General features: G+C 35.8%; 1 protein-coding gene across 1 annotated transcript; it reads right to left on the reverse strand.

The window, feature by feature from the left end:
* Positions 1–1,234: 1,234 nt before the first annotated feature.
* On the reverse strand, positions 1,235–17,759 carry LOC134539673 (uncharacterized). Its single transcript, XM_063381861.1, has 4 exons — positions 16,684–17,759; positions 16,417–16,557; positions 12,221–13,829; positions 1,235–1,405 (listed from the first exon to the last, which is right to left on the reverse strand). The coding sequence occupies exons 1-4, from the start codon at positions 16,923–16,925 to the stop codon at positions 1,235–1,237; spliced, it is 2,163 nt and encodes a 720-aa protein (XP_063237931.1). The 5' UTR covers positions 16,926–17,759.
* Positions 17,760–18,428: the final 669 nt, after the last annotated feature.

The raw sequence follows: 18,428 nt of genomic DNA on the forward strand, positions 1-18,428 counted from the left end.
ATTGTTGTAATGCAGAACACTCTTCTTTAGATTAGTAGATCCATCGTTGTCCTCTAGCTCGTAAGCAGGCTTGGCGTTACAAGTTCTACAGTGTCTTTTTAAGCTTTCTATTCGTGTAAACAACTTGCTACACCGAGAAGTTTAATATACGTTGTTGAATTTTAAACTATCACAACGAACACGCTAATTTTTCCTGTGTCTAGAAATGGATCATACAATTGTATAATCGTTTGCAATTTAGTATGCAACCATATAACAACCCGCATTCTGCAGTTCCCTACACATGTACATATAATTTATGTAAACAAACCAATGTGTTAATTTATTGTTTGTAAATAAAATTACTTATGTATGATAAGCTCTGTAATTCGGATTGCACATTTAAGAAAAATCCTCTATTGGCTAGATGTTTTCCTCAAGTAAGTGAGGGTTCATAACGAGGAAGTATTTAGAAAGCAAACGCAATGCGGTTAACCAGATCGGTACCTACTCGAGAAAGCTATAAACACCATTCCGCAGTTACGTAAGGTAAGAAGCTGTGTGCGTTACGCAACTTTCCTTGGCGGCGAAACTTCTAAATCACATCATTCGCAGTAGTATCTTTATTAGAGAGAGGACATTTTTCGTAGATTCATTCGGCGATATGCTAAAATTAATTTACATATACATTTAGGCTGCTCTCGCTGTTGACTTAAATGTATTCTGGACACTCAACTAAAGAAGTATCGAATCACAGGTAAAACAGTCGAGACGACTCACAGGTCAGCAGCCAATTAACTGCCGTTATTTGCTCGAGTGTAAAGAGGACTGTGCAGTCTAACCGCGAATTATTCCAGTCCCTGGTAATAAGTGGGCTTGGAGAAAATATTGCTCAGCAGAAAAGGATTGGGATGAGAAAAAAAAATCAATAAAAAACTTTCAAAGTTAATGAAAATACACCGGTGGAGATTTAAAACCGTTGCATCAGATTATATCCCTAAGGAAAAGAGTTTTTTTTTAAATTCTTTATTCTTGTTTGAAATTTCAATACATCCCGTTCCATACAAAGTCGTAGCGGTTCGTAATTGTAACCACAAAATGTTTATTAATGACTGTACTTTTTTAATCAACAAAGTGTTTTTTAAAAACAAAGTATAAGTTTGGTGGACACGCCTGAAGATAGCCACAAATGCCGACAGCAACGAGCTTAATGGGCAGGCGGGCAGTGGGACAAAAAGTCCCCGCGACCTACAATCTAGATGCGGCGGGAAGGTCTCGGAAGAGCGCTCTCCCGGCTCTCCACTTGAGGAGTACTCGCGATATCTCGCCGCCGGCCCATCAGCGTGATTGGCGGTCCCGACGCGGCCTGCCTTTTAACAGTCGCGTCGCTGCGCCGGCGTCCAATCAGCGCGCTGCTTCGGTGGCTCTGGAATAGTTCCATCGCGACCAAGACAGACGGTGCACTTTCCTTCAGTGGGGGAAAAAAAGTATGAAATAAACCTCGACGGTGTTGCCGAATGAGCTTATTTCAACCTAAATATAGTTGTCTAAATTGAACGTTAATTTTAAGTAATATAAGAACCATCATTTTTTTTTTCAGTTACTAGTGGAATGTAAATTTATTTTTCCATACTATTTATATTGTTACGAATGCGGACAGGAACGTGATGCGTGCCAGGTTCGGAGCTGGCTGGCGGCCCTGCACGGCTGCTGACGTCACGCGCCGTCCATTGACGTAGGGCATGCCACGCGTGCCTGGCCGGATTACAAGGGTCCCCGATAACCCACCCCCTCCGCTCCCCGTGCATCACCCCGCCACAGGCTATTGTCATCTTTAGCGGCCCGGGAATGCCGGGCTTGCAGAGGCCGCCGCGAAGAGTGGCGTGAATAAGCTTCGCCTTTCTGGGTGTTTCGGGCATCGGGTCGGTCCGGGGTGAAGCAACACTTCACTGCCACTCTCGTCCCTTCGAGAAGGTCGCCACGCATATATATGCGAAGAAGCCGGCCTCCACTAGAGTTCCTATCGAATTCCGAGAGTTCGGAGAGTTCTGCGAGTAAATGGAAGTGCGACATTGGCGAAGAGGGTGAGAGACCACCCCCCCCCCCCTCGAAAAACGTGTGACGTGGAACGACAGGACTGTGAGAATGTGACTGAGTGGCACGAGACTGTGTGTAAGACAGGCGCGGTGCAAGGTGCCAATCACTGTCAAGCCTAGCTCCACACGTAGTTTCTACACCCACTGCTAGATTTCGTTGCCGGAGCAGCTACGTTGACTATCGAATCATTCCATTTGCTGAGCGGAATTTTCGTCTATATCATGAAAATACTCTTATAAAAGCGCTAAAGTCTTGGAAAAATACTTAACCCCTGCTTTGGACCTGATTATTGATAAGGAATTTTATCACAAAACTGCACATCTTCTTATAATTTATTAAACAGTTAAAGTTATAAAGTTTTCTTTTAGCTTTGTGAACTTTGGTTCGCACCTTTCAACACAGATGGCAGCACCGTGGTTACACATTTCCGTTGCATGTGACTTCCATTCAATTCACAATTACTTCCACCAAATTGCCTTTTACTGAGAGTTCAGATGTTACACTTAAAACAATTGGTTGTCTGTAAAGTCGGTTTACGGACGATAGTTCAACGTTACAACGTCATAACAAAAGATTGATGATATGATTGCATACTTTTATGAATACAATTCAATAATTTTTAATGAATTATCACCATTTTGTATGGATACAAAGAAGGAGTGAAAAGAAATATACAATTTAATTGATAAATTTACTTTTATTTGCACTCATTAATTCAAATATGTTTATTACTTTAACGAAGACATTATTTTAACTTTAACTTTTGTACATGTGTGCTATTTAACTTCTTCCAATCTGTGTTATTCTGTTAAGGATAGGACGATGATAGGAAAAGTAGGAAACGAATGGGAGTGTTTCAAGTTTAATGTGCCTCGAAAAAGTCAAATCGATGGTTGTTCCAATCGAGTGGAAGAGAGATAGATGCGGCACAAGCGTACAATGAGCGTAACGGGACACAGCGTAACGGGACAATGTGCGTTACTGGACACTTTTCCGTGCGTGCAGCCGACGTTCATCGATTTATTAGACGTTGTCACGTCAAAAAAACTTGTTGCAGATATCACGATGCAATTAGAAAAATTTAAATACGAATATAACAAATAATAAATGACGCTTAGGGAATATGTGGTAAAACGATTTGCTACGATGTACAGAAGGCAATGATAACGTAATGGAACATCCGTTAAATGTGTCCTATTAAAAAATAATATCTTGTGAAATTGCAAAAAAAAAATAAAAAAAAATACCTGGTGGGAATGCCTAACATTAATGATTTGTTCTTGCGTATTTTTAAGAAAATACAGTTCAATGCGCAAGAGAGAAAAATAAAATTCCCACAGGTTGATTGTTACATGAAATGGTAGTATAAGTAAAGAACATGGGACAAAACGAGACGCAATCCTATTTCTATGTAGGCAATACGTCTGTTACGTGCTGCTAGAATTGTGAGGAAAAAGAAACAAATTCGATCCTAAGCATTAGGTTGTTTAGAAAGTTCACGGAAGTGGTTATTTTTATTTCAGACTTATCTCTTGATAAAAGTCCATGAGGATACTGAAACGCCATAATCTCGTTGTTATTATTATTATTAGGAGATAATATATCATGTTCATCATTACATTTTCAAATGTAATTTTCATTTAATCATGAGCTGTTTGATTCGCGTTGTTCAGATAAGAAGCTAACACAAAAATAAAATAAATTGGATATTTTAAAATGCAATACGGACCTGAAGTAAAATGTAGTACACAGAAAAACATTTTCTGTAATTTTAGAAAAGATTCATTTGGAAACCATTTGCCAAGAAATAGTTTCTAATAATACTGATGATATCTTACAAAAATTGTCGCAATATTTGGTTTCATTGAGCTTATTAATGTGCAATAGTTTACAAATAATTTTAACTATTGGAGATCCTAAGTCAATACAAAGCATAAATAACGCAGGGAAAATTTTGAACTCAGATTTACTGTGAACACTATTTTGTAGTGATTCAGCTGTGTTCATGTAAATGTACAAATTTACAAATATCTGTAATTTTACATGAATATTTCTGTTACATTTACCAAAAAAACGTTACAGCGCAGCAGTGAATAAAGGAAATACATTGACCTCTTCAGGTATAGATGTGTGGAGCCTAGTCTAGTACATTTAAATAAAGCAAGACTTTATTATTAAGTTGATATTGGAATGATAATTGGTTACGTTATTCACATGATTTAGGGAGGAAGGGATATAAGTCCAGTTGTCTCAGTTGTTTTAGCGTAGAGTTTCTAGCTAAGAAAGTGGGAAGCCTTTTTTCACAGACGAGAGAGCCAAACGCCCGATCGTGCATCTTCGGGGTTTATTTATTTTGGACAACTCATTATAACTAATTGTCAATTAGGTTAGGTTAGCTACATTATTAATACTTTAAAACATTGTGGACGGTTGATTTGGTTAGAATAGCTACATTAAAGATACTGTGAAATCATGTAAACGGTTTCCCTATCCCTGGATAGCTACATATTAAAAAGTTATTTGCTAAGCAGCCTTCGGGGAACTTCGGGGAACTTCGGGTGTGGCTCTCTCGCCTGTGAAATGAAGGCTTCCCTAAGAAAGTTCTCCCGACGTTGGCAACACTGCGGTGGGTGTACGTCAGTCACTGCTTGGAGGTCGGCCGTAAGAGGAGACGGATTGCGGTCGGGACTCGGCGCACGCACACACACCAACACAAAACACACTCGACCTTGGTCGCTTGCAACTGGAGCCGCTGTCCCAGATACATACATTCGAACACGTTTCGATGTTTCGAACCTTTGCCTGTCTCTTAAGGCACCACTCCCATTCGTAATTAATAGAGACTGCATTAATTCGCGTTTTCAGAATGACACAGTACTCTACATAATCGGGAAAATGTCACCTGTTTATTGTCCACCGACTGGTGACATACCTCAACTGGGTAGTTTGTGTTATGCCACTTCGTTGTTTGAAGATTTCTCACTAGCTAACAGCCATGGCTAGGTACCGGAAAAATTCGCGGTTTCGATGACCTTCACAATCCTCTGTACACTCGCGCAAATAACGCTAGTTCATTGGCTGCTGACTTGTGAGTGTCTCAAGTGGTTTGCCTGTGATTATATACTTCTTTGTTAGAAGATTTTATAATTGATCCAGGCCAAGTTCGATCAAAAAATGCAATTGAAATAATTTGTAGCTAAATGTAGATGGAACTGTTAGAGCACTTATATCAATTGAAGCAGTTAGGGCTGTTGGAGCAATTGGAGCATTGGAGCACTTGGAGCTTTGGAACACTTGTAGCTGTAGGAGGCATTGGAGCATTGACTTTTGGAGTACTTGGCGCATTTGTAGCTATTGGGGCCAAGACAGTTGGGAGCAAAGATATTTGTACTTTTCTTGACGATATGAAGTAGAACATTATAAATCAGCTTACTGATGAAGTATCGACGTACGAACCTTCAAAATATAACTTGTGGCTGGACTGCGTGTAAGGAAAACCATATCCGTTGGAGGACCATTTGAAGAAGTGTGCATTCAAGACAGTGAACACTCCCATTTACAATTCCGATGATGTGAAGCGAGAACCTCTGACGGGAAGAACAGCACAATGTAGGAAAAGGAACTGGCTGGTCTCTGTCTTCAGTAAACCGATTGGAGATAAGAATTATTCAGTTCTATCCGATGCAGAACTAAATATTTGTTAAATTGCTAACTTTTGCAAGTGTTCCTGTAGTAAAGAATAAATTACGTAATAAATTGTGCCCGTAAATTTTTTTTTCCAACCTATCACTTATGTTAAATTGATGTGACATCTAAATTTTTTTTTACATCAATCAACTATCTAACCAAGGACAGTAATCGATCGAATGAATTAGTATATTGATTGCAGATTTTTTTTAAAAGAATGTTTTGAATTTCCCCCGAATTTCTAGCTAAATAATTACAAATTTCCAAGATGGTGTCCAAATTTCAAGATGGCGGGTGCCACAGTAATAAATGATTACTGCACTCTAGCGGGTAAAAATTAAACTAAAATGTCGCCAGTGCACTCTAGCAAGTTAAGGCTAAGATCCTGAGTTTCTCGCGAGCTGGCAAAGACACGCGTAGTTATCTTTGTCCTCAACAGAGCGCACTAGTAGTACGGCTGAACGATGTAGCGACGCGCTGAAAAAGGATTGGGGGGGGGGGGGGGGGGGAAAAGAGGACGCTGTTCTCAGAATTCTTATCTCCCAGCGGGGTGTCATGTTTACGACAGGTCTGGAAGAGGGGGGTGGGGGAAGAGTGTACTCTGCCTCGGCGAGCATTTAGATTTCCAATCCCTTTGCCATTCTGTCCCTTTCCACCACACCCACTCAAGACTACTCGATCCTCAACAAAGCGCAAGGGAATAAATATTACTATTTTTGGTACATTTCAGTTAGAAACCTGTACGTAACCGAGTGCAACCCAAGGTAATTATAATAAATATTAATTTGGTGCACTACACATATACGATATACAAATTGTATGTTTTACTGCGGTGATTATGTGGCCAAAACTGTCAGATTTGGTCTCTTTTGCAAGAACGCTCGTTCACAGCTAACCACTACATTCAAATAAACTGGCCAGTAATGTAGTTTTCCTTCCCCTGTAAAAAAAATAATAATTTTTAACTGAGTACTACAAAGGTTTTGCGCTTCTACAAAATTATTTTTTTTTTCCACATTTTGTCACAGGTGTGTGCGTATGTGTATTATACAAACAGTTGAACGTTGACCATCTAATAGCATGACTTTATGTTGCAAAACGGTATTATTTGCTATATTGATATCTGATTAGAACTGTATTTTTCTGTGCAACTATATATATATATATATATATATATATATATATATACAGGCGAACTTTTTATACTATCGGATAATTTTTTGTAGCTGAATATCTGTCCTCAAAATATTGCAGGTTATTGCATTAATTTTAGTGTTTTAAATGTATTATGTTTTTATGTATGTATACATGAGGCTAGAGCTAGAAAAAAGTTTTTGTTTGCTTTTTTAGCTGACCTGTGGCTTTTGATTACACTTTTTTTTTTATATGTGATGTTTAAAAACGTTATTAGTAAATGTCCTGGCATTCGTACTTCTTGTAAAAAATATAATCATATTTTCGAAAATTAAACTATCATTTAGTAATTTGTTATTGCAATATAAATACTTGTGTATGCCAGTCGCGTCTGGCGAAATGAGGAGCTCCTTCACGCTATCCCTACTGGTGACGTCAAGCATCACTGGTAGTTCGTATTTTATGTATGAACTGGAAGTCAAAGAGGCTCGAAATAAACATCAGTTGTAACTAATAATAATAATTTAATTATGAAAGGGCCACATACTCGAAGAATCGCCTTCTCTACGCAATCAAACGTGTTTTAAAATATCTAAGGAGTAGGCTACACGTCATAGGTTGTATAAGAATATTTCGGAGGGAGCTAACCAAGGATATTTTATCGTGCATACAGATAAAGTGATATTTTAAGAGTAGTATTATCCCCCCCCCCCCCCCCAACACCACCACCAAACTGATGGATTTATTGGCACATCCGTACATAAAAAAAAAACACTGCTCCAGAATCTACACCTGAATCGTCTTAGTGGGAAAAAGGTGTACATAAATTACGAGATCACTGAGGTTATAAGGAAGGTAATCAACCAGAGTAAGTGATTAGGAGCAAGGAATACTAATGCAATAAATATTCCATTGATATAATTTAATGATAATTTTTACTCACGTTTTAGAAGTTGATATTGCTGAATAGCAAATTTTTCATTTTAAAATATTGTAACAATGAAAAATTGCGAACCAATAAACATTTTTTGCTTAGTATATCATTTTATTATGTCTTAAGACAAATGGAAACTAGATATTATGAGTACGAAATATTTGTAAGTAATAAAAATTTACATAATAAAATACTTACATTCATACAAAATACAAATATTTTTCTTAGATATACAAGTATAACTACATTTCATTTTCGGCCAACGAACAAATAGTTTTGCTTTGGGCCCTGATAATAATACATAATTACATTTTCATTTTTCACCAAAAGTACATGAGGCACAAAAGTCAATAAATCTTAAACACACAATAAAAATATACCCAGATACAAACACCAATACAATAAAATAAAATACAATACAATACAATACTAATTTTAACTGAACATTTTTTGGATATATGCATAATTTTATTAAAATTAATCAGAAAGTAATGCAGTTACATGTTTGCAACCTTACGTACTTCACTTGCCTTTAACGAATCCGGATAAGTTCAATGTTTAGCCAGCCGAAAAGGATGTTTAGATTTTATTTTTAAACGCATGTGAAATTAGTCCTTTTTTTTTTAACACTTCATCGCTGTCACGTGAATTTACGGCAACATACATTATTATTGTACTTTTGTTTTGTAGTAACGATCTGTAGGCTAAATATGTACATGTGTTTGTTGAAACTTCGTTTTAAACATCCATATACATAAATTAATTTTGTCAATTTATTTATAGATACCAGTAAAATACAAAATAAATTATATTTATTTTACGTCCTCTTAAATTATTTAAATGATATATAAAATATGACCAAAAATATTTCAAATGAAGAAGTATTTTCAACTTCAAGTACGCGAGAATTACACAGACTCATTTACTTGCGTATTGCATAGCATACATACTTCACGTCCATTTCTGACAGTCTTGCAAAGTCACTTCCAAAGTATCTACAAGTATATTCTTCAGGCGAATTCGGACACGGCATTATAATCTTACATTATATCTAGAAGACGTGTTCTTACATTTGCTTGGAGTTTTAAATTATTTTTTTGAAATAATAAAGTCAATTTTAAAGTTTAACTCATTGCAGAAACACTTACGCAATATATTTGGTGGTTCTCTGCAAGTGTATTTTGTGTTTTATTATAGTTTGATAATGAAGTTAATATGAATTTATTGCCTTTTTTCTGATATGTGTATACATTAGATGTATATGAATATAAAAATTTATGTAACAGGATGAATCTTAAATGGTTTGAACAGTTATCTATAATGACTGAGTAGGTTTTTTCATTAAAAGCCTTTCTTTTTTACTGTTTAAGTTGGATTTCTTTATAACTCAAAAAAATTATCACGTAACTAAAAAAATGAATAAAAGAGCAAACTTCTGTTCGTATGTAGGTGTTAATTTTGCTACCGTTTAAATCATGAAAATAAAGTAATACAATTTGTTCTCTAGATAATTAGATTTAGAAGTAAGGCTACATATTTTAGTCATTACCATGGTACGACTTCCGGAAAAGTTTTACATTTATATATTTTTTTTACAGAAGGTACCGGAGCTTGCAGGTTGCGCAGAAAGGAATTGTATTGTTTGTGAGAGTTCTCTGTTCGCAGTAACACCTATGATATATGTTTGATGTTCTGTTTACAACTCATCGTTAAAACTAAATTTTACAGACTGATTATTATCCTTTTATTTAAAATCTAAGTTATTTACAGTGTTTAAAATATGCTTTCTTGCGTTTCGTTTTGTTTGTATGATATTTGAGTCACCCGCAAAGATAATGAGATAGATATTTTATACTGCTTCTTTCGCAGTTTTTTTAATTTTAGTCTTGACAATGGGGAAGCAATTATACAGGCTGTGCTAAATAGATAAATTATGCTTTATGTCATTGAGATCAAACTCTTCTATTTTTGTGCATTTTATAGTATTCCTAGTTTAGTTAATTTATCCAACAATATATTTATACAATCAAGGCCTTAGATGCTTTATAAAAAAAACTCAACTGATTCATAATCAGTTGCCGTGTATAGATTTATTTTGTAGATAAAAAGCAGTATGGGTTTTAGTGCTTAGAGTTGATGTAAAACCATGTATTAAATTTGAAAGTATTTTGTACTTTTCATACTTAAAATTATCATACAATGTTCAAATATTTTTCGATATAATTAAGGACACCTGTATTTCGTGAATACATCTCGTGTCAGGCTATTTCACACATAACTGTAGCTTTTTTTTCTTAGAGGTTTGGCGAATTGCGGGCGTGCAGCAGTACGGTAACTACGTCCTCATTGGCCCCGTCAAGTGCGGGAAAACAGCCTTCACCGACCACAGCCAATAATTACAAGAAAAATCTACAGTGTTTTGTTAAATACCTTGACACGAAATGTATTAGCGAAATACAGGTGTCCCTAAATATAAGACGTAATTGCTCTCGGACGATAATTTTCTTTACTGGTATTATCACCTTTCTTATGCAGGAGAATAGTTTTTGTAGTCTTGTGATTCCCATTCTGAAATAATTCCAATAATGGAATATGTGTTTATTATAATAAATGGAGAAGTGTATATAATATTAGCAAATGGCTCATTAAAAATATGAAAAGAAATAATCATAAATTACAAATCATTCTACTGCACATAAATCACAGATTTTAAAAAGCAAAAATTACTATAACATTCAAAATATTACAGAGCGTGCAATGTAGAAAACACGGACGCATGTTGTTGTCTAAATGCAATAAATAAAATACAAGTCTGCGGCTTTAAAAACAAAAGAAATAAAATGTTTCATAAATATTCAACGCTTGTAAGGGTACAACTATTACACTGATATGACATAGTTTTTCTAGTAAGTACATCATACAAATTCCTAACCAGGCACACACAAATATATAATTTGTGTTACACTTCAATAAATTTGGCCATGATTTAGACCTAATAAATAAAGAATGCAAACAAGCTAAACTCTACAGAGTATCGTCGAATAAAATCTGGGCCAAAAGTAAATCAATATTTTAGTGCTCAATACAATTCGAAGGAAATGGAAGATATTTTGTAGTATTATAAATGATAATACAAGGATTGCTGATTTGGTTTTGTATTAATTTTGAGCGTAAAACCACCCCGAAAATATTGAATAAATTTTTCAGTTAAGCTGCATATAAACTGAACTGGTTTGCTAGCTGTCTTGCTATCGTAAACATGACTGTGAGTCTGATTGGCCATGTTGGTGATATGCACGATTTTCAAGGCTGTCTCCCGATATTATATATGTGTTTTATTTTTATACAAAATGAAGCACGAATATGTTATATATTTCTTGTATGAGATACTAGTTGCAAAGACGTTACAGTTTGATTTTATGGGTAGTGAATCAGTGGTATAAAATAACTTCATTTATTTTTTCCCGATAACATCTTTTTGACATTAGTATAATATAATCACTCGCCAACCAGAGAACCTTATTTTTTGTAGTCATGAAAAAAAAATGTTTGTATTCAATATCAGCTAATAACTTACTATTGCTTATGTCATCAAATACATTTACAGTACTGTTCAATTTGTACAAGCATGAGAAGTAAACAATAATTAGAATTTTTTTATCAGATATAAAGCATCACTGTATCAAATTAAAAAAAAGAGTTCTCGTCAGCCACACAATTTCTGTCTCTCAAAATTCACACATCTGAAATTTTGCGTTTCTTTGAACGATTTTTTTGTGCCTGTATAATATATTCTGGCTCACGAATCGGTTGTCCCCTGGGACGACATGGATCAGCAAGCTCTGGCAACAAGCAGTTGTTAAAAAATCGCAACAATTTTGACTCCATTTTCTCAAGCCAGAAACAATCATCTCTCACAATTCTTTCTATTGAAATGCCTTTCGTTGTCCAAACGACAAAATCACACCACTTTCTTCGTGTGATGTGTAATTGCCCTTGCACTTGATAGTAGTAATTGTGAGAGCGATTCAAGCAAAGCTCGCCGTCGACAACTCTGCAAAAGAACGTTTTCAGCTGCATTGCTGCATCTAAAGGGTTAAGTTCCCTTGCAGAGTATGGACATTTCACCTCCACCAAACCATCTTCATCAACTAAACCATCAGGAGAAGCTGCAAGAAAGCAATGCTGAAGGTCAACGAAGAGACCACATTGTTTAACAGTATGGCCTGTTTGTTCTTCGTATAAAGCGACAGCTATGCGCTCGTTTGCTAGACCATGTATTGTGGCAGCATTCTCCAATACACGACTGTACACAATCGCTTCCACTGTCACTTTACACGAAGTATTTTCCCTCATTTTACAGACACGTCCGAAAAAGGAAGCAGTGACTCGTTTTCTCCGCTCCTTCATCCACAACTGACTGCTTCCTTGATCTCGTGTCTGCACCTCCAGATCATTCCTTTCTTGCACTGTAAGCTCTATGCTTCTCATCACAGACTCAGTCAGAATTTCTAGTTCAAGACCAGAAGCTGGAGGCTGAGTTGCATGAGGACCATAGCTCTTATCACCCTGTGGTTTAAATGATTCCGATTTCCGTGGTACATGCAGATTCATATCCAACCTTCGCCTACAGTTCACCTGCTGTTTCTGTCTTTTTGCCATTAATCGCTTCACAGTCACTCCAGGGCTGTGACCTGTGATCGCCTTCATAGTTTGTCCATGCCATTTGTAGCGAAGTTGGAAAGACAAACCAGCAGCAGTAGCCCTACGGCTGTAAGACCCCTGCTGTGAACAGTTTATCTGCTTACCGCCAGCCATCCTTGCAACTAATGACATGTACATTTCTGCTTGGTTGGTTGTGAGATCCATTACAAGTGCTTGTGACTTTGCTCTCACTCGGTCAAAAGCTTGTTTGATTCCCACAATCAATTCACGAGGCAATGCGTCATAACTGCAGGGATTTGCTGTTTTACCAGCTCTCTCACACACATCTAAATTGCATAACTTATGGTCTCCAAACACATGGTTGGGCACATTTAGAAGTGTTGATTGAAGTAGCATAGCATCACCCCCACAGTTGCTGATACAACCTCTTGCACAGCGACAGAGGGCTTTGATTTTCGACTGGCTGAGATGCCGCATATGGATGCCCTTGGCTATGGCATAAAGATTCTTTTTGAGATTCTTCACGACATGGTTAGCACATTCAATCTTTTCAACATCTCTTCCGTACGAAACATTTGCAACTATGGCTGCATGCACACTTGAATCCCCATCACCAACAAACTTCTTAAATTGAAGTTTGTACTTGGCTTCACAGAACCGGAAACCTTCCACTATAATGTCTGCCTCCATTGCAGTGGAAGAATCAGTCCAGTTCCGGAAACACAGGTGAGGCGTGGGTTCCTTTTCCATCCGTTCGCTCCGAATGCATGCGGTACAATATTTGTTTCTCACACCAAGGAATAACAATTTCTTAGTGTAGAAGCCAATTATTATAGCACATCCAGACTTAGCAGAATACCTATGACCATAGGATCTTTGGCTCCAACCTCCATCCAAAATTCCTATGGTCCAAGCATATTCCTCATTTCCAACCATACAGATGCGTCCATCATCTTTCGCCATAGAGAACTCTTCCAGTGCAGCATCTTCCATTTCCTTCTGCAACATTGCCTTCCAGTGCTCTCCGATTCTGTTCTCGTGATAAGAAAAGCAACCCGGGCTCATAGGATGCATATCAATTAGTGACAATAGTTCATACAATGGTCCGTAGCCTAGACCAACCGAAATTGCGCCCCAAACAATCTTATCGTTGATATCTAAGTTGGTATCGATTTTGCATTTTCTTTTTCTTCCCACTGGAAGGCATTCCACAGGCTCAGATTTGAACTGCTGCTCTTGATTGCAGTGAGTGCACTTAAATTTAAAATTTGTCAGCAGACCGTACCTGTTGACACTTTCCAGAAAATATGTTCCTGAAGATGAAATGGGACACCTGTAAAACCAACATAATAATAATTTCTGGTAACATCTCCCAAAAACATTTGTTACCCGTTTGGCTTTCACACAATAAACAAGACAATTTTTTACTAGCATCGGCAATTTAGCTATAACTATTGCTATACATTGGTACTCAAGCTGTTAGGTTGTGATTTTATTAATTTCATACAACTGCTCTAACAGCATAATATTGCATACATCCAAACTACTGTCGTTAAAATCGAACATAAATAGCTTGCAGTGAATCCTGAAAGATCTGCCCGACTCTTTGTGATAAAAGATTATTCTATATATACGTAAATGTACGTTGAAGTGCACTGAGGTAAGGTGGTCAAGTTATCAGTACGGGTGTTACCTCGTTTCACCATACACAATAATCTTAGCAGCTCCTGAGCTCTGTCGAGTGACATGTGAACAGAATAAAATGAAAGAGATAAACTTACATGCCAGTAGTTCGCTAATTTTTGAATATGAACAGAAGCTTCTTTATCTTTGTACTTATCAATATAATAACATGCACACCACTACAGTTTTCCCAAACTGTTGATGTGCATGTCACAATTAAATAAAAAAATAATTGTGACATGGCTCGAACAGATATACATTTTACATGCTTAAAAATTATGCTATTTTAATGTAAGTCTGAAATGTTGTTCAAGAAAAGGATACAATTTTCATTTGCATTTCACTGTGCTGCAAGAAGCCATATGGCCATGGCCACATTTATTCGCGCATTTGCCCTCTTACACATCATGGTATAGTAAAACACTATTTCGATCGTCATCGTCTTCACCTCCAAAAAATTAATAATAAAAAATTAATAAAAAATAAATTGGATATTTACGTTGAGGTATTAAAATGTTAATTACTCGTAGAACAGATAGGTACTATCGCCATATCGGCAGACACGTTGGCACGTCCAACTGTCGTAAGCCAAGCGTGCAAATGTTATGATGCTATCTTCTTATAAGTAACAAGAATATGCACAATTAGAATATTACGTTTTTAAATTATTAAAAAATATATTTATCTTGTTCCTTTTACTATGTTTCTTAAAAAATTTCTGCAACAACGTTCTTCCAAAAGAAGGTATACACCGATTTTAAAGGTGCGTGCCTACTTTTTAATTTTATTTTTTTAGTAATTAGAAAATAAAAATTGGTACTTTTCCCACTTTCATCATTGAGGCTGCGACCCAAATTTAAAGTTTCCAGCCCTTTTGACAGTGGGTTGGAATTTGTATAGGCCATTGTGTGAGCGAGTGAATTACTTTTTGCATATTCGAGCAATTCTAAATTTAGGCCCTAAGTTTAATTATAACAATTTCACGTCAGCCAGAAAGCTCAAAGGCTGGTAAAACAATAGAATTTTATTTCATATAATTCTGTATCAATTTCATCTAAGTATTACACACCCATTTAAACACAATTTCTATACATAATAATTTTACTTCAGCAAGGTCTTCGGTTTCTTGTAACAAATAAAATTACCTAAAAAAATAACTGGACATACTTAAACAAAGTTTTTAAATTGTAACATTTGCCAAAGAATTTAAATAAATCTAACTGCAAATGTAAGAACACAGTATAAAGGTCTTTAAAATTGTATTTTGGAAAATTACCTCAATGTTTATTTGCTAAAACTCCTCATTTCACTTGTTGTGTGTGCGCGCACGTGGAACTTATGTTTCTATGATCATTTATAGTTGCAAATAATGTAGCGGAAGTTAAATTGAAAAATATATAATTCTTTCTGGCCAATATTTGTTTACAAACAAAATTTTACAGACCCCAAAAGCAAAAAAAAAAAAAAAAAAAGAATCGCCACTGCCTTGTAATTGTGTTTCTAACGAACTTGTATAACTAACGAAAATGTGTAACTGCTAGGGGTTAGTGATACAATAAATGCTTGGGTAGTGAAAAATCCATTGTTGAACGACAGCATCGAGAGATTGGCCCTTATTTTTGTATCGTTATATACATAACTAAATAATTACGGGAGGAAGTGGCCGTAGGCGGCTGGTCCGCTCGGCGCGCAGGGGGGTTCCTTTGCGCGGCTGCCAAAAGTATGAAATTAAAAGAAAAACATAATATTGTTCGTACTGCAATTCAACTTTGCATTGCTTAGTGTAAAACTATACGATAAAAATGGAACCCTGTAATTTTTTAGCATAGTAATTATTTTTTTTGTTTGTTGGGGCAAAAGTCCATCTTTCCCCGATGAAAATTTTATATGGTGTGCAATTTTTTTTCCACTATAGTGTTTAACCTCTTATCGAATAAAGGCTTACTACGTTAGTAAGTAGCTCCACCACAGTTCACTCGATATATGCGTTAGCTGTGATTACATTGGCTATTTATCTCTCCTCGTCAATATGGCTCAAATATATTTTCCTTTTATTTTCAACATTTATTAATTTAAATCGGTATTGTTACATATCTATCCTATTTACTTACTAACTAATGAAGTCAATAAGTTTGTAGAAGAATTTTCAACCTTCCAGCCGGTTAAACGTTCAGAAGGCGGTAAACAGTAGTGGAAAAAAATCTAAATAACTCAATTTTACATAAAACAATTTTTACCTGTGTCTCTCCAGAAGACGGCATTGCACCATGAAGTGACGAACGTCAACCATCATTCGACCCTCTAACATACTGAGTCCCGGATCTGTCTGTGGCAATGGAGGCTCGTAAACCACTATCAGCGGAGGAAGGTCATCATTCCTAGAAGAGTTATTCCCTTTTAAGAAACATAGCCCATACAATAATTTTTATTCATATGAGTATTATCACATGAATTCTAAATTTACCTGTCATATCACAAACAAGATATGTAAGTGTAAAGCTTACCCTTGATAGTCATCGGACAGAGTATGTGTACTGTCATCAGTGTTGCGTGATGTACACGCCGCCACTGAAGACGCCATGGTGGTTACATCTGGCACTGTGGGGACCGAACTTTCACCGCCTGGGCTCTCTGGCAAGGTTGGTGTTGCAGGACCATCACCAGCAGGCAGAGGGTTCTGTGTCAACCCCAGCTTCTTCTTTTTTCTCGCTAATGTTGCAAGCCTAAGTGAAATAATATAATTCATTAGAGTAGTTAAAGAATTTTAATTTGCCTTTGCTTTAATATTCATTAAGTTTGCTAGTTTAAGATTTATTAAAAATTTATTTAAAGGAAACTATTTAATTAAAAATAGCCTGTCCCCCCCCCTTCTTTTTTTTTTGTGATTCATCTGCTGTTTGCCTAGATTTAGTCCATTAATCATTAATCTCTCTGTTGTCTATTTTCATCTGTAATATTTTTTAAAATATTTCTGAGTTAAGTGGTTTTTGTTTGTTGATTTTACTCTCGAATTGTTTAAGGTTTTTTCTGGGTGCACTTATAGCAATTTTTGCGGAAATTTTGATTTATTTACTACACATTATAGCATAAGTTTCGACCAATAGGTGGCACGGTAAAATGTCTAACATGTTTTTTATGTGATTAATTACGCATTTGTATTTAAAAATGCTTAAACTGTCTTTGGAATTTTGAATTCTATTCTGAACCACCTTTAGCATGTTACTGAATTTTACGTAACTATAAAAGATGTTGTCAATAACTTAATATGTTGCTCAGAATTCATATAGTATTACATTTGGCAAATTTTAAACCTGTAGATGCTCTTTAATAGTACTTAATTTTTTTTCATTATTTTTGCAAACAGTAGTTGTACCTTCGGAAATAAAAAGTAAATATTACAAAACTAAACTTGAAAAATATTTATCTACTGTATTAATCTTTATGCTACAAAACGAAATTTCGTTTGTGTGTGGGTACATTTTCACATTTGTAGTGTTACGTAACTGTTTACATACACGGATATCATCGTGATTATGGTTAAATATTTTTTTTATAAAATTAGTCAAGATTTAATTTAATAATGGGCCATTTAAGCGAAAAACTTGTAATGAAATGTTGGTATTCTGTAAGACAATGAGTTGAAGGATTGCTGGAATCAGAAGAAAAAAACAGTATGTGACGAAATTGTTTGTTTATTTTTTTCGAAAGAGGAAGTATCTAAAATAAACTTAATCTCATAACGTGCCAGAGACGATTAAATGTTATGTTTTTGTGCACGTAAACTGTCAACAGAAAATAAAATTTTTCTAAATGGCCTGCTTGTTTTTAGTGCATTATATACTGTATTTTATATACGCATTTGTTATAGGAATATACTATAAACTTTGACTTAATGGAACGATGTACGACATGTAATATGATTTGTCTTGTCATTTAGGTTGTATTTCCCAGGTTAGAACGAACAGTTACAACTCAAATGGAATTTTTAAGTAAGTACTTAAGTTTAAAAATTCATAATATGTTTGTGCCGCGTAGAATGCATGAAAACCATCGATAACTATATAATAATTGCCGCGGACTAATACGTATGCACTCATTTATACAAATTTGATTTCCTAGTCTAAACTCCCCCGTATCAAATACAGTCCTGCTACGATATTTGTTTTGTTTGCATTCATTTTGTTTTAGCACACCAATGTTTTTTTATGGCATATAAAACGTGCATTTTGTATCTAATTCTTATTCCTTA

Source organism: Bacillus rossius, chromosome 15 (genome assembly GCF_032445375.1).
Source record: "Bacillus rossius redtenbacheri isolate Brsri chromosome 15, Brsri_v3, whole genome shotgun sequence".
NCBI lineage: Eukaryota > Metazoa > Arthropoda > Insecta > Phasmatodea > Bacillidae > Bacillus > Bacillus rossius.